The 24,445-nt window shown below is 44.7% G+C and overlaps 2 protein-coding genes across 3 annotated transcripts; one reads left to right on the forward strand and one right to left on the reverse strand.

Annotated features, from left to right (window-relative positions):
* Positions 1–1,407: 1,407 nt before the first annotated feature.
* f3a (coagulation factor IIIa) lies at positions 1,408–6,209 on the forward strand. The gene is made up of 6 exons (XM_037456544.2): positions 1,408–1,528; positions 3,068–3,179; positions 3,607–3,800; positions 4,561–4,742; positions 4,816–4,984; positions 5,440–6,209. Exons 1-6 carry the CDS (start codon positions 1,471–1,473, stop codon positions 5,583–5,585), a joined length of 861 nt encoding a protein of 286 aa, XP_037312441.1. The 5' UTR covers positions 1,408–1,470; the 3' UTR covers positions 5,586–6,209.
* Positions 6,210–7,264: 1,055 nt separating this feature from the next.
* Positions 7,265–23,693, reverse strand: abcd3a (ATP-binding cassette, sub-family D (ALD), member 3a). 2 transcript variants are annotated; one of them, XM_037455754.2, is made up of 23 exons: positions 23,498–23,693; positions 23,120–23,153; positions 22,942–23,040; positions 20,119–20,207; positions 19,198–19,267; positions 18,131–18,228; positions 17,351–17,474; positions 17,079–17,135; positions 14,995–15,137; positions 13,989–14,058; positions 13,804–13,873; positions 13,299–13,396; positions 13,077–13,168; positions 12,241–12,332; positions 12,083–12,158; positions 11,938–12,001; positions 11,786–11,863; positions 11,643–11,708; positions 10,766–10,855; positions 10,559–10,678; positions 9,920–10,024; positions 8,572–8,628; positions 7,265–8,477 (listed from the first exon to the last, which is right to left on the reverse strand). In XM_037455754.2, exons 1-23 carry the CDS (start codon positions 23,605–23,607, stop codon positions 8,400–8,402), a joined length of 1,980 nt encoding a protein of 659 aa, XP_037311651.1. In that variant the 5' UTR covers positions 23,608–23,693; the 3' UTR covers positions 7,265–8,399. The 2 variants fall into 2 exon arrangements, with proteins under 2 accessions (XP_037311651.1, XP_037311650.1); XM_037455753.2 differs by having other exon boundaries at positions 23,120–23,156.
* Between the last annotated feature and the right edge of the window lie 752 nt (positions 23,694–24,445).

Genomic DNA, 24,445 nt, shown 5'->3' on the forward strand with positions numbered 1-24,445 from the left:
AGACGAATGGATGAATATATCAACGTCTTTGCCCTTTTTTAGATATGGAATGCATCGTCACTGCCAAGATGCTATTGGCCACAACTGGAGCTCCAAGACTGTCCTTTGGAAACATATGGGTGACATCACTGAAACTAGCTTTTTCAAAGTCTATGGTAACGATTCCAACAACAATTGTTGAATGACCATGTAGTCTGCAGCATGATTTGTAACCTGGGTAACTATAAAGGGTGTCCAGACATGGATGTGGGTTGGGACAATCAAAGAGAAAGTAAAAAAACCCAGAGGATCCATGCAAGTATCCTAGCAGTATCATAGTCACAATATGTGTAGGACATGGACACAGTTTATGCACAAAAACAAGGCTATGATTTCATTGTCATCGTAGTGCGATCGTAAAGGTAAATATTTGTGTGATTGATCCCATTTTGTGCTGTGAGACTATGTTGAAGTAGGATCTGAAGACCACCCCTCATCTTATATAGTGAAGGTTCTCAACCTTTATGGTAAATAGTAAATGGACTATTCTTCTTCTGACCACTCAAACCGCTTTAACACTTCATGTCATCATTCACTCATCATGGCATTCATCCAGGGGGGAAATCCCTGTGAAATATGTTTTCCAGCCACTAAACAGGGCTCAGCGTAAGATAAGCGAATACACAACTCAGTGTCCGATTGATGAATCTGTCAACACTGAAGATTGAATGTGGCATGCAGCTGCATGCTTCTGGATCTACACTTAGTGAGAAACCTGTGCGTCACTGAGGATCTTCGTCACTCTTGGTGACAGGGAGGCAAGCGCTGTGATCAAGCTCTTCTTGATTGACAGGTGATGAATGCCAAGTTGGGTATTTTGGATAATGAAACTGATTAGCCTAAAGTATGAATTTACTTTTACAATTGAATATTTATTAAACAACTATTTTTGTACGATTGTTAGAGGAATGCCATTTTAAAAATATATAGTTGTAACCCTGACCCACCCCTTGGAGAGCGTTCTGTTTGAGAGCCACTGGTCTCTGTGGGGGGGGGGAAGACTTCATTGGTACTGGTCTCCGGTCATGCCTTCATAGACTGGTGTTGGTTTATGAGAACAGTAGAAGTAAGGAGACTAATACCATCAGTGGTGTGTCAGCAGGTCCACATAGAACCACCATCCCTGTGAGCATTCCTGTTGACCCCAGTAGTAACGGTACTAGTAGTGAGCAGGTTCCTCATGGCTTCATGTGGCTCACAGTGAAGCCTCGTCACGGCTTTTTCGCGCGGTGGAAAAGAGCGTAATTCAAGAGAAAACCTCGCTTCATCTGTCCAATGACCTCATCGAGACCCGCACGCACGCATGCACACGGATGTGGAAGGACCGCCCCTGTCTGGTGACGTAATCGCCGGACGCGCCTTATTAGGCGAAGCCTCGCGCCTCAGCAGGAGTCAGTCGGAAGGAATCGGAGAAGCGGACTGGACCCCGACATGGGGACGACGGGACCCGCACTTCTACTCACTGTCCTCTTCGTGTCCTCGGCCTCAGGTGAGTCCCCAGCAGCAACCATTGTTTTCTAAGTGGACTTCAGCATCCGTAGCTGATAGTTAGAAGTATCCGGACTACATTAAATGACCATGGCAAAAGGACAAATGTCAGATGGAAGACATGTCTCCTATAGAAGAAGGAAGTACTGTACCATAAACAGTTCTAGTTATGTGTCCTGTACTGAGAATGGATCTTCACCATCAGGTCACACTGACAGTTGTCCTTATTTGTCATATTTAGACATGTTTGTCTGCTGCTAGTCTTCACTGTAGGCAGTGGACACACCTATCTCTTAAGAAGTGACTATCCACACTGTACAAATATCGGGATTTCAAATATTTTTAGAAATATGGTGGAACTGATCCCAACAATCTAAACCCTGTGACACTTGAATGTTCAAGTTGTTTGATTCGGAGAATCCAACTGCTCACGTTTCAGCTCATCGTGGACCTTCTAGACCAGGGGTCTGCCACCTTCACTACAACTATATATATCTGAATCCTCCACATATTTGTGTAAATAAATATAACTACTGAAATAAATATAACACAGAGCTGCAGCCTTCTTGAAAAGAGTAAAGCTAAAATAGGCCAGTTTGTATTGAAGTAAGCGTGAGCCCATTTCCTGAGGCGTGAGAAGAGATGCTGTGATCCTTTCATTCAGAGATGTGAAGGTGTTGTAACGGACGCAGTGACATGTCACGTCTTGTTATAAGCTGCACAAGAAAGGAATCATTCTTCGCTGTTTTCCTACGTCTGTTGTGGTGAAGCGGTTGTTCATCTTGTCAATCATCCGAGCTACCTTTGGGGGCAGGGCCAACGTGAAGCTCCCCGTTCACTAATAAAAGTGCAACATGTTGGCGTCTCATAGCCTTCATCAGAGAGTCTCTCCAGCTTGATGCTTTTTAATAAATGTTCTGGAAGTGGCTTCATATGTGACGTGTGCTCCTCACATGTCGAGTAAAAGTAACCCAATGAAAATGTCCACGCAGCATGAAAAGAATTTCCTCCAGGATTTATCCATTTTACGGGGGTTAATCGCATTCAGCCCCCTCCAGGGGAATGCATGGTGTAATATGATGTGACGCACATTTTCAATGGAACGTGTGCCTTGTGGGGGCCTCGGACGTTGAATGCTTCCTGGATGTCTTCTGTTTCCCCACTTTGCCTAAAGGATGTCTCCATTAGTCCAAAGCTTGTTGTGTCAATGATTGAGGGAACCTTTGGACCACCTGGAGCCGACCAAGGGAGCTTTCTTCTTGTGTGTTCTTTGGGTGGTGCACTGAGTCAGAGCGCTGGGTGGACGCCAAGAGGCTTCTCCTACTAGCAACAGGTCTCACTCTGACTTTAGGATCATCAGGATCGACTCCCAAAGTGCCACATCTTAACATTTTGCTTTGAGTCATTTATTTCCAAAAGTGTTTACAAAGTTCAGATCAAAATGCCTTTTAACTAATGATACATTTTAATGACCCTTATTCTTTGTCCTTCCACACTTCATATTGGGAATAGTATTTCATGTGAACGCTTTTATTTCCAGGCTCCTATCCCCGCGCACAGAATGTCACTTGGATATCCACCAACTTTAAAACCATCCTGACCTGGGAGCCCAACCCATCAGCTGATTACTCCTACACGGTGGAGTTCTCTGCGTAAGTACCTGCATGAAATAACTTCTCCTTTCCAGCCCACTCAACAAGTTCTTTTATCGTGTTGGTGGGTTGGCTAAAGAACACCCCCTCCAACCTTGGAGGAAAGATCATGGCAGCAGGCACAAAGCAATCCATTCCTGATGCACTAGAATATTGTAGTCTAATGTTGATTTTAAGCCCGATATCTCGAGAGCCTTCATAGTTCTAGAAGAGAAAACAGAACAATTCCATTCATTGATATGTTCAAACCTGTCCTCCTTTTCTTTCACTATCCTGCTCTAATTCATGGTTTATTTCTGACATTGTGCTGCATATGTCTTCAAATCAAATTGTTCAGTGATTTGAGGTAGCGATGAATTCTCTTTTGTGGCTTATTTCTACGTCAATTTAAATTCTGGGTCCAATACGACTTATGCATCTGTTGCAGGGTTGGTGCTGACACACAGAGGAACTCTCACTGTATCCGGTCCTCTGGGACACGATGTGACCTGTCCAGCTCTCTAAGTGACCTGAATGCCAACTATGTAGCGGATATCCTGTCTGAACCCCCCCTGGGGGCTACCTCGGGTCTCATAGAGTTCCCTCACACCAGATCGCCGCGATTCTGCCCTTACAACGACAGTAGGTCTACTACTACTACTACTACTACCAGTACTACTACAAGTACTACTACCACTACTGCTATGACATGGTTTCCTCGTGTTGAAACGACATTTTACATGAGCAGCAGTCAGATTATTACAACATAGTTCAGACACAGTGGGACATGTCTTAACACACACACACACAACAAAGGAAGTGCTGTCTCCTCAGTTATAACATGTTTTGAAGCATTGTTCTACTTCCTTGGCTTCACTAAAGAGAGGTCAGAATGAAACAAAAGGCAGATGTGCACCTGTCACAGAATGCACAGCGACTTTCTCTGACCTGCTGTATTTAAGCTGGACTTCTGTCCTGTACTGTATGCAGCTACCACGCAGGGACTCCAACAGCTGTGATTGGTCAGAATTCCTAGCTACCTTTAGATGTTGTGCAAACTCTCCGTTTGACCTCCATGTTATGTGGTTTGCATAAGAGCTGCAAAGACACACGGAGCTCGCAATGTTCAATTATGGATCATTTGTTTGGTGGATGTATCATCAGAGGACTATTGCCCATCAAATGTTACACCCAGTCCAAATGTGGGGCTCGTGGCTTTTGACTGTCTGACTTTGTTTTAGTGCTGCGTGTGTTCAGAATACGAAACAATACAGCAATGCAAATGAAAACTAGGTACGAGTTTTTTTAATAAACTAAAGTAATATTGGAGTTGGTCAAATGTGTTGAGAAGCCATTTCTTGGCCTTGAATGTCACCAAATACACCTCTGTGCTCCTCCTCAGCCGATATAGGCCGACTGGACTTTAAGCTGAAGGTGAGCGAAGACAAAAAGAAGACCACCCTGTATGTGACTGACCCGCTCACTGCCCTGTTCAAAGATGGCCAACAGCTGGACATCAGGGATATCTTCTCCAATCAGCTGCAGTACAAAGTCACCTATTGGAAAAACAAGAGCACTGGCAAGGTGAGTAAGAGGCAACATCCAAACACTCACCAATGAGACGGGTTACTCACACACTTCCTTCTGTTGCCTGCAGAAAGTTCACGTGTCTCCGAACAACGTGATCGAGATGCCTGGCCTGGACCGAGCCAAGAGCTACTGCTTCAAGGTCCAGGCCTTTATTCCCAGGCGCCGCCCCGACAAGCAGCTGGGAGAGCTGAGCCGGACCCAGTGCTCCGCCGACGACAACCAGTCCGTCTTTGAAGGCAAGGCGTCCCGACTCCTTTCAAGGGTTTCAAGGTGGACCCCAAAAGCTGCTCAGGGAGTCAATACTAAGTGAACCAGGAGTTTGAGGCTCTCAAGCTCCTGCACTGTGACACATTCCTGGTCACAGTGAAGCCACTAAAATGGGGACAAGCTCTATATATTAATGTTGAAAATACAGCTCCATTAAGTGTACATAATTACGCGTTCACATTAACCCTTGAGGGAAATGTCCTCCCCTCCACACACATTGGCCGCTACGAGATTCAACAGCCCCCCCCTGTGGCAGCAATAAGTGATCCACCATTTGTGTGGGACATGGAGTCCGGTGTGGCACTATTGGACAGAAAACTATTGGTCGGTGCTGTCAATCATGACTAACATTGATGCATTGTAGCCCTGCTGGAGTAGAATGATGTCTCGGTAATGTCTAGTCGTCTCGTCCTGTCTCCCACAGTGTATTCAGTGGGGGTGATCGCTGCGGCCATCTTCCTCATCCTGCTGCTGATAGGCCTCGTCATCGCCGTCTCAGTAGTCTGCTACAAGCGCAGGCAGAAGGCTGAGGACAGCGGAAAAGAAGGAATGCCACTGCGGGATGTCTAGAGTGTGTGTTCCCTCTCTCACACACACACACACACACACACACACACACACACACACACACTGTGGGAACATGCGGTACAGCTGAACTGGTGGAGTCCAACACTGGAATCAATCCTTCCTCTAGTTTCTGTGAAACTGTTTAACGTATTTAATCCTTTTATCATTCCTGCTGTAGAAAAGTACACTGTTTGAACTCTAGTCATACTGCTGGGACTGTACTATTATATATACTAGATTTGGTGATGGGTACATCTGATGACTGTAGAGAGGTACATTAACACTACCAACTGATTTTATTTATTACATTTCATACTGCATTGAGGTTCTAGTGAAACCTAGCGTCATTACTACTTAATTGTGTATAATTGAAAGAATTAAATGTATAACACATTTGTATATGATGGACTATTTTAGCTTTTTCTACACTGCAGGTTGTAGATAATTTCATGTTGAAGTAATAAATATATTTTTCAAGTTGTACAATTAGTTAAAGGAAGATCAAGTCAAACAGAATAAAGAAATCATATGTACGCAGTATCATCCGTCCTTGTACCCAGAGCAGGTATGACGTACACATCAATATCACCAAACATCTGTTCTTTGAAATGAATTGATTTCACCAGATGTTCATTGTGTCATTTCTGTGTGTGTTAGTGGGAAGCAGAGCTTGGTATGAAAAGTGTGTTGCACTTCCAGAGAAGTAATTGAATACAGATGATTACAGCTGAAGAGAACAAGTTCAAATGACTTAAAATAGATTATTTATAACGCAGTCTTCATCAACAGATCTCAGAGTGCAACATTGGTAAAACATAGGAAAGAAAAGAACACCTTCCTGAATAAGGTTTGAGGCCAGTGAGTGTGCGGCCCTCAGGAGGTCAGGGAGCCTTCATACACCATAACCAGTTGAGTTATTAACACAGCGGGACACCAACATACCGCTTTAAGCTTCCGTTTTTCACTCGTTGCCATCTGCAAGAATAAATAACAAAACTTAGTTGATCAAAGCAAAATGTAGTCGGCCCACCCTCCTCCTCCTCCTCCCTTCAAAGGATGGTGGTGGTTTCTGACCTGGAGGAGCCATTCAAGCTGTGCTCCTCTGTCTCACCTGCAGTCACCTGGAATAACGAGGGATCCTCTTCTGCCTTTTTCCTCCCAATCAAAGCCCTCTGGTACATTTCTGTAGTTTGTGATATACAAAGTCAAATGCATTGAACTGAACCGTCATGACAGAGGAGTCTGGTCATCAAGTGGTCAGGGAGATCACTTTTGGTTTTGCCTTCCAGTATCTGAAGTGGGAAAAAACCCTTTTGACCCCATATGCTTGCCCCTTTTACCTGACCGGCCACAGGAGCACACAATAAGACAGATTCACGTTAGAGGGGTGTGAAAATGATCAAATTCAAACAAAGCATCTAAACCTGTAATAATTGAGCATTGAACACGCACTAACTGCATTTCTCTTCAAACCCCTACCTGTCATCACTCAGCCATTCACAGCCTGAGGACAGGAACGACACCTGTCCATCAGGAACACACACAGTATGGGGTTAAATGTCTTAAATGCTATTTTTATCTATAAAAGGATTTGGTGCTGAATCAATGTTGGGCCCACGAAGGACACGGACTCATGGAGCCACCAAAGGTAGAACCGTGGCACACACACACACACACAAACATTTATTATTCCAACAGTTTATTGTATTAAGAGTGAGATCATTACAGCATCGACTCCTATAAACCACGTCATCACTGAGGCTGCCTCCTCTTCCATGTCTCACAGCAGTCTGTACATTAATGGACAGAAGTCATCTTTACCCTCGAGCCAGTTCTCCGCTACGTGGAAAATCGGTATCAACACAGTAGTCTGACATTAATATACATTTTACACCAACTTCCCTGAACTATACATTTCCTTTGAACTGGACAAAGCTCAATAACAAGATTATGAGTCTGAATTATTTGCCGTTTGATCCTTATCTTCAGGTCTCATAATCAACAAATTAGTTAGTCAAGCTGACCCCACCTTGTTGTTGCCTCTTCACCACAGCTCCAAGCCACGTGGATTTGTTCCAATCAACCCTCTGTGGATGGAAGCTCTGACCAGCTACATAAACTCAAAGGTCATTTATGGAGAAGAAAAGTGGATGAAGCAACTTTAGAGGGAGAGCTTCCTATTTTTAGTGGAATGAAGTCATTTTGTCCCCACTTGACTCACAGTGATCAATAGCAATCATTCAGAGAACGTGTTAAACAGTGAGTGAGTGGAGCGGCCTTGTTACTGGGTCAGAGGCTTTACCTCTACCATTTCTTTACTGGGTGGGACGTCTACAAGACTATTAACACCATTTCTTTTTTAATGGCAGAAAGCAGCAGGAGGAAGTGAGCCGTGGATCCTCACACAACGACACTTTATTGTGTCGACGTCATTAACAGTTTCTTTTAAAACAACCAACCATCACGTTGGTATTTGTGGGGCATTCAAATCCTTTCCAGCTTGTGGGAGCGTGTGACTTCAACGAGAACCAACCAGGCATCCTGCTGGGATACGAACACTAGCAATACTCTTGTGAAGGCACAGATGATTAAAACAATGTGGTACATTTCCACCGTCACGCACACACCTTTCAAGTTGGCAAAATAAATAAGTGTTTTCTCCAATTGCACAGAAACAAATCCATGGTTAGTATGGACTGAAGTGATCATTTAAATATCAGAGGGAAAGGAAACGTGATTATAAACATTATTTTCTAGAACTATTTAAGTGCAAATCATTAGTGGACTGAATTTATTGAGCAGTGCATGTGTGGCCACTCAGGAGCCAAACTCCACGGTTTCCTCCGAGATGGGCTTGAACTCGTAGTTTCCTCTCCCGTCCATGTGGAGATAATACTGGATGACAGAGTGAAACAGAGGTACAAGCCACGGTTAAAAGCCTGGTTCCAAAACATGTGTCATAATAAGTGAAACATGACGGGGTCCTTACCTCGTGGTGCTTCCACAGAGACTTTCTATGGGACACTGTGAACAGGGTGATGCCCACCTGAGGACCAAAAGACACACAGCTGTGAAACACACCACCCACATCTACAGGAGGCACCACTCGACTGATCCGGGACATTCATACAGTGACTGTTGCAGCCCATCTGCTGCCATGGCAACAGGATCAATCCACCCCTTGTAAATACATTGGACTTCAAATGATCAGACTGACGGGGGGGGGGGTGTCCCTGCTTCCTGCTGAATGTGATGTTTGGAGTCGGGTCCAGCTGTACATATCTTCTCTAATTCCATACATTTGGGCAGCCCAGAATACGACATGTCCAACTATTAGTTAGCGTTGGAATAATACACTATACATGAAGAAGAAGAAGACCGAGAAGAGGCTTTTCATGTAATGCAAACTGGCTTCATGATGGCTGATTCAAGGATCATTTTTCACGCTTTCATTTTTGTACACAGACATCTTTTGGGGACTTTGCCCACGTGGTGAAAATAGGGATCTGATAAAGGTTTGTACAGGCTACAGGTTTAACAGCTGCCTCTTGGACCCTTAAGCTCTGCTCCTACACCCGCAGTCAGATTTAAACCACATTATTCCATCTAGACCAGGGGTCCCCAAACTTGTTCCTGTGAGGGCCAGATAACTTTTCCCTTCTCTGGAGGGGGCCGGGGTCAGAAAAAGTGTGACCATTGCAGTGGGTGCCTAAATGTAAACATTTATTGTTTTCCAGAAAGCCACATATAACCAAATAATAACGATCCGGGATCTTTAGAAACAAAAGTCAGGAAAATAAATAATATCACTTAATGAAATAAATAATAATTGCCACCATTGAACAAACAAATAATGGTTTGACCACTGCAGGTTAAATACCTGCATTCTGAATCAACCTTTTCTCCATTATTCCCTTCTACTTCACAGAGGCTGGTCTAGGATTTGCGTGGCCAGATTGAAAAAAAAATCATAATGCCCCTCTGGTCTTGTTCAGGGGGCCGGGCCAAATGTGGAGGCGGGCCGTATCTGGCCTGCGGGCCTTAGTTTGGGGACCACTGATCTACACCATTACACGCTACAAGAGCTTCCTTGCATTCAGAAGATACGGAACCATTCACTTTGTGGGGGCGTGGCTTGTACCCCAGCAGTCGTAACCTTAAAACTAGTTTCACTGGTACCTGCAAATGATGGACACTCCTAGAACGTTTTATGTGACACTGTGTGTGTGTGTGTGTGTGCAAACCGTCCACCTGTAGATTGGTCAGGGAAATAGGAAAATCAGCCTTTTGTCTGGAGCTGCCAGTGCAGAGCTTTGACTTGTGTTTGTGGGGCCTACCGTCCTGCAGTGGCTGTAGATGAAATCCTCCACATCCACACTCACTGCACTGGTGCACTCGTCCAGAATGGCAAACTGGGGTTTGTGGTAGAACAGCCTGGCCATCTGCACATGGGGAGGGAGAACACAAAGTGAACAGCTGAGCCTTTCCTGTGCTGAGCCAGCAGCGATTCTTCATGAACTCATTGGGCCGCCTTCATAGAGCAGTGTGAAGTACAGCTGCCATCATTCACTATGCTGCATGTGCAGAACATGTAAAGCACTCGGAGGCTACTTTGCAATTGTCTCCTTCTGTCAGTCCATAGTAACGTAGTATTGGGAGAAAGTAGATTACTAAAGTACCATGTCATTGCATTAGGGCTGGGCACGTCAACGTGTTAGTAAATAATCTGTAGCAGACGGCGTGAAGCTTTTCACGAGCCTGGAATGGATGAAAGAAAGAAGTGGGGAGATGATTCTCCGTCTGCTGAGGGACACTTGGACCCGGGACATGGAGCAGCTGTTCCCAGCGCACCCCTCTACTCAGTGCACCACGGTCGCCCTCCAAAGCTCAACGCGCCTCAGGTCCCACTTCAAGCCTTGAAGCGCTCATTTCCCAGCATGCCACAAGTGGACAAAGAGGAGTGAGGGAGTCCTTACAGCCATCCTCTGCTTCTCTCCTCCACTGAGCACATCCATCCAGTCCTGGACTGAGTCCCAGCTACCCTCCCTGTCCAGGATGTGACCCAGCTGGACATTGTCCAGATACTCCTTCAATATCTGGACACAGAGACAAGATGATCCAAGTGGTTAGAAACTCACACACACACAGAACGTGACAGTGTGTGCGAGTGTGTTGTAGCTCACGTGGTCAGAGATGCCTTTCTGCTGCTGATCTTCATGTGTGTCGGGGTAGATGACCTGGTCCCTCAGAGAACCCAGAGTCATGTAAGGCCTCTGTAACCATGTAAAACTGTTGTTTGGTCCAAAGTCATTTTAAACATTACTGTGTGTGTACATATATAACATGTATTGTCTATCAAACATATTGGTGTCAATGTAAATATGATAATACACATCTATGTGTTTACATAGTTCTGTATCTGTAATAGGGTTATTGACAATAAGTGTATATATTAGGGCTGTCAATAGATTTAAAAAAATGAATTGCACATTTTGAAACAACGCAACTCTGCTCTTTCAAAGAACAAAACATTTTATTCCTCAAAATATTTAGACATTCGAATTAGGGTCAATAGATTAAAAAAAGAATTGTTTGTTTTTCTTCTAAAGACTAAATCTCATGAATAATCCCTTTAGAAAGCGTGTATTTCCGACCATGTGGTTTTAAATGTTATGTTAAACACAAACTGCCCCCATTTCATCATGTTGGAGGTGGAACATGTTGAACTAGTGTCTCTTCCTGCTGTCCTCGTGCACTTTGCTCTCAACTCTCCATCATTTAACAGGACGTTTTCAAACCACTGTCTTTTAGGGACACAGTAGTGTCCTCTGCAGACTGTGCCGCAGGGTAACGTTAGCTGTTGTAGCTGAGATGGAAGTAGCCTAGCAGCTAGCTTAGCATAGCCGTTACTTCCATTACAGAAAACTCCCTTCCTCTTGATGGAGCTGACTGCAGCTAGCGGGGGTCAGCGTTGTTACCTTCAGGTCGAAGTCCCATTAATCACATAGATGAACGTGTTCATGTTGACGGCCCTGGTGTATCATACCCTGACAGATTTACCTGTGGGACGTAGAAGAGCTTCCCTCTCTCAGGTTTGGTCAGGCGTCCTCCAAACAGAGGCCACAGCTTCCAAAAGACATGCAGTTGGTTTGTTAATGGCCAAATAGAAACATACGTGCACAACCTTTGTGGTGCTTTCTCACCTCTCCCAGCACTCTGAACAGCGAGCTCTTCCCACAGCCGTTTGGTCCACACACCAGAACATTGGTGCCAGATCTCACCTGCACAGGGTGGAGAGACAACACTATCTGATGTGCTCCATTCATTGGTTCATCAACTCTGGAGCGGGTTTTACCTCAAATGTCAGGTCTCTGATCAAGACGTCTCCGTTGGGTGTTGCTAGGGGTGCGTGGTCGAATCTGCAAAAACAATCGGAGCTCCTTAAAGGACTCAATGATTTGCCACTGCACACTCCAGGACACACAGCACGGGGGACCTACTTGATGAGGTGATCTTTGTTGATGATGTGGCCACTCCCAGGCACCAGGACCAGTTTCTCTGCACCACTGTCGGATTCTATTAGGAATGAAAAAGAATCGGATCAACGCTTTGCCCCCATCTCTGTCCCATATTTCATTGTGACTAGAGGGCTGGGTACCCTTCTCCTGCTGGGACACCATGGTGCGTTCATATTTGCCAGCATTCAGCTCCTTCAAGACTTTCATCAGTTCAGTGATACGAGATGTAAATCTGTTAAGGACATAAGCATGAATAAAGTAGTTGAGTTGATCAGAACAGACCCCAGCTCGCTCCCAGTTGGGCTGATTTTGAGGTGTAGCTGTTGTGTCCATGATGGCAGCCTCTCTCCTGCGCTCTCTTGTACTTTTCAGCTCTTTCACACTACCCACTGTGGAAAGGTTCACAGAGCAGCTGCTTTAACAGAACGGATTGTCGATAACAATCCCCCTGTTTGAGCCACTTGATGCCAAAGCAGCTGTGGCATTAAAGGGAAGTTACTGATGTAGGGTAGCTCCTGTCACCACTGAGTGAAGGGCTGAATGCTGACATGTGGTGATAAGGAGGGGTTGAGGACCAGGGAGAGCAATTCAAGTACAGTCCGTTTACCAAATGAGACGTAGTAAAATGAATAATTCCTTTCAGCTCTTCTATGAAGACGAACAACTCAAAGATTGCAGAGTAGTACCTGCGAATAGTTTCTATTTAGTCTTTAAAACAGGAAGCAGGTTCTCCCTTTGACCTATGACCTGGATCCCAGCTGGGGTTCAGATAGGAACTCCATAATCCGCTGGTTTTAGAGATATAGCCTTTTGTACCTGAAGTGACAATAATTCACACACAACAGAACTCAAGAGTTAAGAATGTAACTGACTGACTATAAACTGAATGAATAATTCCATATGTTCCTCTCCTGGCCAAGTGGTATCGTTGTGTGGGACCTGCAGGTAGCATCAGCACACATCGTGGAACACTCACCCTGAGAGGCGGGTCATCTCCCGGCCTGCCAGGACAATCCTACCCAGGGCCTGAGACAGTCTCAGGAGCATCCTCCCACTCTGGTAGTAATCCTACAGGCAACCAGTGACTAAACATTAGTGCACAGCAGTTACAGGGCAAGCTGTACGCTCATTGACATTTTCCCCTCATAGTCATTACTTTCACGGTTTCAAAAATGATTGTGCGTGTGATTTCTCTGACCTCAAGGAGCTCAGAGTGCGTGCTGTGCAGGTGTCGAGGGTGTGACGGGGTGAGGAAAGGCCGGCTAACCACCAAGTAGCCTACTACAGTGGCCACGTCTGCACAGGAAGACACATGGACATTTTAGAGACATAAAAACACGCCCTGTCATATGGCCCAAAGAATGAGAATACTGGTGCTTTCCTGCTACATGTTTGATATGTGAAACCATCTGGTACCTGGACCTTCTGTGCCACCTTATGACAGTCCAATAACCCAATGACCTCGTGATGATGCCAGCTACAGGTCAACAGCTCACATTCACAAGTCCATCCTGAACTCTTTCTAAATACGCAGATCTGATAGCCCCGCTGTCCCGCTGGCCAATCACAGCGCATGTTGATGCTGACGTAGGCTAGCTGGCTGCTACATGACAATCCACAGTACTGTCTCAGAGACACAATCGTCCAAACGAGCTGCACTGTACCTGGATACAAGCAAAATAAAACGAGACCTGTCTACTTACACTTGGCAATCATGCTGTCCACAAATCCCATCGAGCAGCGAAAGAAGATAAAGTGATGCAAGTGATCCACCTGCAAGAAGAAAAGGAATGATGTTCTCTGTATAGCATGAAGCAGGCATACACACACTTATCCGAGCCACTGGTGAACAGGGAACCACAACATGGGCTTAGTCTTGCGTACCCACCAGTTTCTTGAATGTGCTGTAAATGGTCTGCTTTTCCCTCAGGTTCCCATTGTAGAATGCAATCTCCTCACTGGGGCAAGAGAAAACATCAATGCAGCGGTGCAGTCTAGAGCTGCAACTAACGATTATTTTAATAATCGATTCATCTGTCGATTATTTGTTCGATTAATCGATGAATCGGATAAAAAAATAAAAAAATGTAAAAACATTAATTTCCAACCCTTTATTGAAAAATAGAACTGACTGTGCACTTTCTAAATATCTTTGGCACTAACAGATTGCTCCTTGAACATCCCTAAGTAAGCAAATAAAATGGACTAACACAAAAAACATACACACATCGCATGATGTATACTTTACAGCCGCCAAATTAAATATATTAGGCACAAAATCATGAATCATTGCCGTGGTGTTCCCGTGCCAGGCCATGTCGCTTTTGCATATCTTACAATCAGACATGTCAACCCTCCCGAATTTCAAAGCCCCTCCCGAAAATATCCCGGACCGACCTTTCTCCTGATTTCCACCCGGACATCAATATTGCTGCACCACCCGTCACTGGGCGCGCTGTTTCAGACCGAACAATAATAAAGGTTACACCTTGAAGTCGAGCGCGGCGATTAGAACGTAAAACTACTGGCGCTGCAAAGAAAACCGCAGCACCCCCCCCCCCCCCCCCGTTGCCCGCTAGGACCCGCACCCCCCATTTCAGTGTGAAATATTTAGGTCGCATTGGCTTCTCTTCCTCCGCATGTTTCAGAACAGTAGTACGGGTCTCTCCGATGTTCTGCTGCGCGAGCGCTCAACTTTTTTTTTCTCAGCTCTGCGCGGCGCGCGCAACTTTCTTTTAATACTCAAAGATAATAGTCGCGCGACACAACGAATCGATAATGAAATTCGTTGCCAACGCTTTTAATAATCGATTTTAATCGATTTCATCGATTCGTTGTTGCAGCCCTAGTGCAGTCCTAGCGCTGTAGCAGTGGAGGCGGGGCCCGTTGCTTACCTGTTGGTAATGAGGCGGGAGTTGACGAAGCGGTACTCCCCCTCGTAGCGCTGCTCGGTGACGGTCATCCTGCCGATGGGCCTCCTCAGTCTGGTCAGGAAGAGGCCCGAGACGAGGAGGTAGGTCATCATGACGGCTGGGCCCTAAGCAAACAAATGTATACATGAACATTATGAACACACAGAAAATGAGAATTCTAATGTTCCAAGTGTATGTGTGCTTGTTTGTCGACTACCTAAGAAGCGCATTTAATGAAAAATAAAAGGACGTAAACATCCGTGACTATGGGGAAATATTTCTCAGGTGCTCCCCCACAGCAGTTGCCAGTGCACACCTGCATATTGCAGGCATAGCTAGACTGTGCATCACATGCTGCCCATATGTACACACAGCTTGGCCCGTTTGCTGGGAAGGTACTGTCCGACATGCAAGCAGACGTCTCTGCCAGCAGGGGCCTGGGTGATGGAGGGGGGTGAGCCCCGTTGTCCCATACATCTCGTGTTTAGAGACATGCTGGCTGCAAACATGGCCCTCCCAGTGCCAGCAGCCAAGAGGCTCACATCCAAGTGTCTGCCCTCTAGATCCTTTCCATTGATGGCGTCATGAAGAGCTCACATGCCGATTTCATGTCATAGCTGACAGCGTACCTGGGTGGACCTGCCACCATTTGGATGCCATTAGAAGCACTACTCTGGGTCGGCAATGAGGGACTCCTTCTCATCAGAGCAGGAGGCCTCACAATCAGGGGGCTCCGTCTCTGACACACATTGATTCAAAGGTGTAACTTTGGAGATGATCTGAATATGATCTTGTATGTGACCTTACATGTTTTATACAGCTAAAAACAGCCTGCGGCCAAAGAACATGGATGCGTACAGGACATTGAAAACAAAGTTTTAGGTTTACCTAGCTGCCCCCATTGTTCTCAAATAGTGAAATGAGATCTCCTGAGATCAGTGGACGTAGTATACAAAAAAATAGAAAATGCATTTCCTGCTGAAAATGCGTTGGAATGCAAAAAGCTGAAATTAATTTCAGAGAGTTGAATAAAATACTGAAAAAAAAAAACAAATTCTAAACATTGCTGAAAATACAGAAATGAGCAAAGCTGAAGTGAACTTTAAAGAATTGCAAAAAAAAAGTAATATAAATAGTATTAGTTATAGTTGTAAGTGTGGTACTAGCTGTAGGTTTTAGATTAAAAGCAGTAGAAAAACTAAAAGTAATCGTGTTAGTAGTAGTACTAGTATAATCAGATGACGTACTAATACTATTAGTCATAGTAGTATTTGTAGTAACATCAGTAGTAGTAGCAGCATTAATATAAATAGAAATAATATTGACACTAGTTGTAGTGTCACTATTACTGGTAGTATTTTAGTACTACTACTAGTATTAGAAAGAGTCAGTTTGAATAGCATTCTGTCGACTGCTATCAATAAAAAGAAGTTCTTAATTCATAGGCCTCAAAAATTACAATAAGAATTCCCTCCATGGAAATTAAATGTTGTGACTATGTCCAAAAGTGAGGTGCTGTAAAAATACCACGTGCTATAGTTTATTTAATCACCTAAATGAAGGTATGCTGGCAACTTCTCAGAAAAGGATGAGCAAACAGACTTCCTGTAAACTACATGAAATATTAGTGCGTTGCTTTGATGTTTAAGGTGATGAACCAAACTGAACTGATCCGTATCAGAAGTGACCGCACAGGGCGACCCCCCCCAATGGAAGGGATCTAGTGGCCCTGCGCTGGTCTAACACTCCCTCACATGGCGACCCCCAGTGGAGTCTTTAGGAATAGCAGATGCAATAGCAAAGCCATCCGGGGGCCTTGAGTTTGACGCCTGTAGGTTAAATGAATGAAGATGTAATTTCCCCTTTAAGGGGAGAACAAGATCCAATCAGTCAGGAGCACAGAATGACTCATTAACCATTTCAATGGCATTAATGAAAAAGGTTGTTTCTGCTCTTTAACAACCTGAATACAAATGTAGTTATTGAACAAGTTCTATTTTCTTGGGCGAATATTCCATCATTTTATTTCCACAGGTAGTAAGAGACCTAGGACATATTCTACTCACCTGAGCACCAATGGCACTTGTCAGCTTAAAGATGTACAGGACGATGTCCAACAGAGGCTGAAGGACACACATAGGACACACCATTTCAAAACGGGTGTGAAAGGATTGAACCTCTCAAACTCATGATATCACTTGTGTGACAGTAGAGCAATGCGATCATCTGCTCGAATGGGCTGTGAGCTTCTGTCCAAATGCTCCACACAGTCCACGTATCCAATGGAAAAGCCTCCGGCATGCTGGCCCTTCCTGATGTGGAAGCCTTAGCTTGGTACCTTGCTGAGGTTAGAGTAGAGGTCCACCACACTGTTGCAGAACTTCTCCACATCCTGTGTGAGCAGCTGGTCTGCATTGGCTATCCGGTTGTCCAGGTTTCCCATTTTGTAGTAGGTGAACCCCCTGGAGAGCCAAAGCACATCATCAAAAAAGTAAAAACCGTAGACACATATCCTGCTTGGGTCTTGTGAGAGAACTGCATATATCTCCTGTCTATGTAAAGTAACACATTAGAGGAGACAACGAAACCCGACAGGATGAGAGCTATACATGATTGATACAACCACTTTAGCAGTATTAGCAGTAGTCCCATTGTGACATCTCAGGCTATACATGGAAAAGGATTTCAACTATGAGAATTCCCTCCCTTTCAATTACAATTCTCCACTAAGAACAGGCCTAAACAGTAAGGTTTTTACTTAAACTATGAACAATATAGCAACTGTTATAGGAGATTGGCCATCAGTCATTCTTAGGCCCGCCCCCAATGCTGTGTGTCTGCATGTGTAATCAAAGACTTTCCTAAGAATACGAATTAAAGCAACCCAATCTTACCGTTAATAACGTTATGGCTGGCATTAATGTCTAAATGAGGTCATGTGTATGCTGACCATCTGTGTCATATGAACGGAATGCATTGTTCATTTTTACATTCTGTACATTGTAGTCGGTCCATCCCGATGGAGCTTCTTCCCCTTTTTTGGGAGGCTTGCCGATGGGAGGGTACAGACTGTAAAGCCCTCTGAGGCCAACTAGTCATTGTGGTCTTTGATACTCACTGCAGGTACTGGTCGTACAAGTTCTTAGTGAGCCTCTCCCGGAACCTCAGCTTCAGCTCGTAGAGACCCAGCTTCAGGAAGTTGTTCACCAAGGCGATCTGAAGTGACCAGTCACACCCAACGGACATGAATCCAGGACTTATGAAACCATATCGTGTTCATGCACACCGTTGCTTCGCTTGTTCAATTAGAAGCAAACAATTTGAATAATGTTATGCTGGATTGGATTCTAATGGTCAACCAACGGCAGATCAGTCTCAATATTAAACGTCCACTGAAAAATGCACAAAGGGATTTCGGGATTGTCTCTTCCAAAACATGGTTCTTAGAACATGGAAATGTTACCTTCCACATACAAAAGAAAAGATTGACAAATCAGCAATAAATTGTTCCATTTATACACAAACTGTTGAACGTGCATTTATAACGTGATAGTCATTTAACTGCATCTGTGTGTGTGTGTGTGGGGGATTATCTGCAGCCAACCAGAAGTCCACCCCCCTCACCACCCTTGGGCTTTTCTAGATCGTGTCATGGCATCACCACAGATTCTAATTCCTTTCATTGGGACACGAGATAATGTCGAGGAGGTTTACATGGATTTGTGAATTGTTAAACCCCCAAAGACCTGGTGCTGGTCCTCTCAGTGTTGAGGTTCATGTCCCAGCAGGACAATGACCCTGAGCATACAGTCTGCTTCACATCAACGTGTGATCATGGTTTCAAATGGACCCTCCAGCTTTGCAAAGCTGACCTGCACTAATCGCAGCCAAGTATTGATACTGATGCATCTCATTATTGTTTGTGTCACAATCATTGAAGTACTATGCACGTTGTGTTCTACTCAAGTCTATCTTTGTGAATCCATGAGGACATTTAAGATGGACACTGATCTGACCGCGTATCAACTGTGTGCATCTCGTTCCTCTCAGTCATTAAACACACATTTTACATATGTACATATGCAATTTAGTAAAAAAGAATGCTTATTTGATATGCATAATAACCAAGAAATCACTTCCCACAACTACATACTGAAGACAATAGAATAAAGTAAACACACTTACAAGTGGCATGACTTTGACAAAGCTGAGCAAGAAGGCCTTGAAATCTTTTGTCGAGCGCCCGATAATTGCACTGCAACCCACAACATGCAGAGAGATGAGCAGGTGCTGGTTAAACATTAGTGGAGTCCCATTGCAAAGATGGATGCCAGTGACCCAGAATAAATAGGCTTGTATGTGATTCAAAAGGACTGATCTGTTCCTTAGGGGACCAGCGTACATCTCACATTAAGGGAAGCTATGGCACACATCCACTGGCCAGTGGCGGTGGTGATGGAGTACATTACTGAGCAGGGTTAGGGTTAGGAACACGTGGTTGGGCAGTTACCCCGGGTATCACTGATATGTAGGAATAAAAGTGCTTCTTGAATAGACGGACGTCTCTGCCTACGATACCGCTGTGGAGAAGGGAAACAGGTCATCAGTGACTGCCTCATTTAGAATACTCCATCCTACATATGATTGGAACAAACCATGTTTGGCCTCCACAGACACGTGTGATGAACCCTCGCGCTGTTAGAACCACGTGAGGATTGTTCGGACCTAAAGTCTACACTGATCTCATTAAGTCCAGAGATTGCATAATTATGCTATTAAATACCACTTGGAGTGAAAGGATGAGTAGTTGCTGTAGACGTCTCAACGCTGATTGGCCGAGGCTCTGCACGTCACATCAAAGATGTTTCACCATCGGCTCGTGTCACTGTCAGAAACGCCGCCCACCCCAGAAGAACCCGTTGGATCTACTCGCTTCACGTGGAAGAACAGGAGGCCTGACACAAGCCAAGGAGCTTCACTAAGCCAGCTATCCGTTCCCATCCAGCACACCACGTCTGCCTTCAGGTCTCTTCACTTGTCATGTGTCATGGCTGCTACATGCCAACAACATCAAAGCTTGAAACATTCATCTAAAGCCCTTGTGACCTTTCGATCATGGTGCCGTTCTGGATCATCCACACGTCACAGTAGGTCCTGGTCACCAGCATGGCAGCGATCAGGATGAGGTAGCCGGTCTGTGGGAGGACAACAACAAACACACCGAGGCTGTGAAACATCAGCCGTTAGTCGGGCTGCCCTTGCTCATATCTACTGATCGGATAAGTCCGAATGGAACGTGAGGACAGCGTGTCCTTGACCTTTGGAGCTGACGTGTATGGGCCAAAGGACTCTGCTGTCGGGACAACCAGAGTTTATGACATTTTAGAGGGTGTTTCCACAGATAAAGAACAAACAGAACCAAAAGATCCTCATTTCTACAGCCTTCTGGGAGAGATTCTTTCCCTTAGAATGACATCACATCAGTCGTGTAGGTCAGTGTTAATTTTGGCAGCCATTTTTGATTTAGTCGTGCTCTTTTTGACGAACACTTTGGTCATTTTAATCCTTCTTAGTTTTAGTCTAGTCTTTTTCGTAGACTAAAACTAATTACATTTCAGTCTAGTTTTAGTCACATTTAAAAGACACATTAAACTTTTTCTCCCCTTCTCAGACCCTCTGTGTTGTGTCTACAGCTGCATAATAGTCTACTTACAGTACTTAGGTTGTCCATTAGATATCCCTCCTAGGATCGGTCTATAGCAGGGGGGGGGGGGGGGGCGCAAACTGGGGATGACGTCATCATGACATTTAGTTAGGTGCACACCAATTTCAAAAAACGGAGTGGGACTTGGTCACCAACAACATTTTCGTTTGATTTTTTTAAGATCCGTTTGTCTCAGTCAAGGGAAAAGGTCGTTAACGAAAACTACGACGAAAAATATTAGTTAACGAAATGAACACAAATCAAATTTACTGTTTGATGCCTTTGAATGGCCTTTCAGACATTTACTCTCATTCAGTACAAAAATCAATTGACCCAATTAAAAAGAATTTTCTTGTTAAATCAGTCACAAATTCTCCCCGTAGCGAGTCGCGCGGTTCAAGCAGCGTTCACGATGACCAGCGCGTCCTGGATCAGCTCACAGCCAGCAGACGGGTTTGGGTAGCTAAGGACTCGAGTGGTTCGTTCAGGTGGACCCACGCTATCGTGGTGGGACTGAAATTGACGCCTAGAAAATGTTGCCCAATGAAAACATCACAGTGAGCCAAAGGAAGTGGGCTGGTGGAGAGATGAAGACCACGACCAGAGAAGATGGGAATGAATACAGTTACGGGATGATGCTAATGCATGGACTATTTCCTCTGGCTACTGTAATGCCATCCAACTGTGCTGAACTTCACTTACTATTTATGTCACGGTGTTAGAAAAGCAGTTCTGCCGTACAACCCTTGAACTGTAACATCCTCTGAAAGAAGCCTTCTGAGCGTTGCAGGACTGGAAGCAGCGTGGACATACCTTGTCTTTCTTACCAGCCTGGTTGGGTGGCATCATAATGCCTCTTTGTATTATTATACTATGTAAGGGTTAAGGTAACCACTCAATTTGACGTAAAACTAAATTGTCTTTTTGATGATGTTTATTTCTTGACTAAATAAGTCTGGTTTAGTGCTGCTAGATATCAGTTTTATGATTTAATTGGACATGAGAGGTCATAACTTAGAACATTGCTGACCTGAGACAACCAAAAGGACTGAGAAATGACATTTTCTGGTTTTCAGAAGTAAAATGTCATCAGCAAAAAAAAGATTTAAATGCTTTCTTGAATCATATTTGCATTTTTTAAAACTTTCATATTATTATTTCACAATATTGTACGCAAAAGCACCAAGTATCAATCTTGTATAAACAGTTAAAATGGCAGTTGGGGATGTTCAAATACGGTTGAGGGCGAGTGGACGGAAGGTCCGTGACCTCATGAACTGGGACTCGCTTCCTGTGATCAGGTCTTCTTACAAAGGCTATTTGTTTAGGTGTAAAAGTGTTCTCTCCCATCTTTCCAATCCTGAATGGCAATGCCATCTTCTCCTGGTGTGAAGGTGACCAACGGGGAGGTGGTCAAGTCAACGAGGTGCTCGTTTCCATCTCCTTCAATCATGGACGACAATGCTCTCTATGCGGAAGTGACCATTGGGAGCTAAACATAGAATCATGTGCTTCAACTATGCTTTAATAAATGTCCCGTTCCATGATTTCACACTGCATTTTTAACAGATCTGATGAGTGCACTTATACAAGTCAAGGCTTCAGAACCACACACAGCGAAGGATCTTCCATCCATCTGTCAGTTTGTGTTGTACATCTCCATTTGTCTCATAAGTCTTTTTTGCACGCTCAGCCGTATATTGGAACATCTCAAGTTTATTCAGCAGTGGGAAAAAATGTTTTACCTATTTTATAACCACTTTTATGTTGAAAGATTTTTGAAAATGTCAAATGTTTTATGGTTAATGATGCATTACTGTTGTAATAGGAGTTTATCTGACCTCAGCACACAAACCAGGTACACAGTGTGGCTGGCTACCTGCTGATTAACGTCAGGTAACAACTGTCTAGTTGCTACTCGTCATTGTTCAACAGAGTCGGCCAACCGAATTACAATCGCAGTCATTTTGGTGAAAAGGAAAAATATGACGGAAACTAAATGACGGAGGCTGGAGGCTGAATGGAAGAAGCTCTCCTGAAGGGTCAAGATACGACCTGTTAGTTAACGGTTAAGTGCTGAAAGGATCAACATCACACTTCGAACAACAAAAGCAGCCTGATTATATGAAATAAAAGAATTCCCCATCCTTGATTCTTGAATATCAACCCTCTTGTTCGGAGTGTGTTTCAATAGCATTGGTTGGGCCTGGAGCTCAGGTTCCTACCTCCTTGCAGATAAGTTGAGGTACCAAGATCCGCACGATCTCGAAGATCCTGGAGAAGAAAACCTTGTCCACCGCTGCACGGTCTTTCCTGCCATCTTTCTGAATGGAGAGATGTAGCAGAGGCGGGCTGTGATACAGAATGCATTGATGAGCTCTTCCATCGCAGTGATCCACGTACCTCAGCGTTCAGCACCACGCCGGAGCCTCCTTTTCTGCTGCAAAGAAAGAGCCACAATGCGTCAGATCGACAAGCGGAGGACTTATACCACGCACAGAGTCACACATCAGTTAACGCTTCGTAACGAAGTAGTGTCAAGAGTTACGGCGACGTGTCGGGCTTACTCCGCGGATCATAGCGTTATTTGGGCCGAGCGCGTCGGACCAGTGAGCTGCCGGCTAAGTGCGTACAAAAGGGCGGAAGTCGATTCACGATCCCAGCGGCAGGTTGCAGTCACCTGTCGGTCCGAATGGAGAGCTAGCAGCGGCTACTTAGCATCCAGCTAGCCGTCCCAAACTCTCTAAAAGCAGCGTGTCGTGCGCTTCAAGGCCCGCTTACCCGTCCCGGTGACTCGTCCTTCTTCTCCGCTTCAGCAGGTACAACGCCAGCAAAATACCGCCGGCTATAGAGGAGTTCTTTGCGGTCAGATATTTACTGAAAGTCGCCATGCTCCTGACCCAACGACCAAGTGACACTTTGGTTTACTTTTCTCGAGGTTGGTACACTGTCCAGTTGCATTCTGGGAGTCTTCTTCTTCTTCTTCTTCGCTGAGCTTTTCTGGCAGCTGCGATCCAACATGTCTGCCATACTGCCGCCTTCTGGATTCAGACCACAACTGTAACTAGGTGATTTTTAAGGACAGATGTTTTTCATTAGGGCCCGAGCCGACTGAAAACCGGGCGAAGCCCTATTGCAGGGGGTCGGCAACCTTTTTGATATGAAGTGCCCTTTTCAAAATGTATTGTTTATTTGTGTGCAATGTCAACATTAAGTTTAATGATGACTTCACATCCAAAGTTTAATATCCAGGGATAATGGCAGTAAATGTTAAAACAGGGGAATTAAGTCTGAGTAACAAACATATGAGAACTATACAATAATGCTCCCATGCTTATGAAACATCCACATCACACTCTTGTCAGCAATACTCTTAATACTTTTTTTTACAGATTTATATGCAGTTCCCATTTTGCATACTGCTTGCAATGATATTCCCTCATTTCAAAAAAGTTGCATGGCAGCAAATGGCACAAAGAGAGAATAAAGTGTAACAAACACTACACAAGAATGCTGCCATGAAACATCCGACATGAAAAAAGGACTGGGACAGAACTTTCCTGACTGCTGTGTGGAGACGGCTATGGTGGTGCATGGAGTCGTGCAGTGTGCTGGGGGCTTGAAGGTTGGTGGTTTGAATCCCGGCTGCCCCATGTGCCGTGTCCCTGAGCAAGACACCCTACCCCTAATTGCTCCACAGGGCAAAAATGTAATGCATGGGTTATAATG

This window comes from Pungitius pungitius, chromosome 19 (assembly GCF_949316345.1).
Source record: "Pungitius pungitius chromosome 19, fPunPun2.1, whole genome shotgun sequence".
Lineage (NCBI taxonomy): Eukaryota > Metazoa > Chordata > Actinopteri > Perciformes > Gasterosteidae > Pungitius > Pungitius pungitius.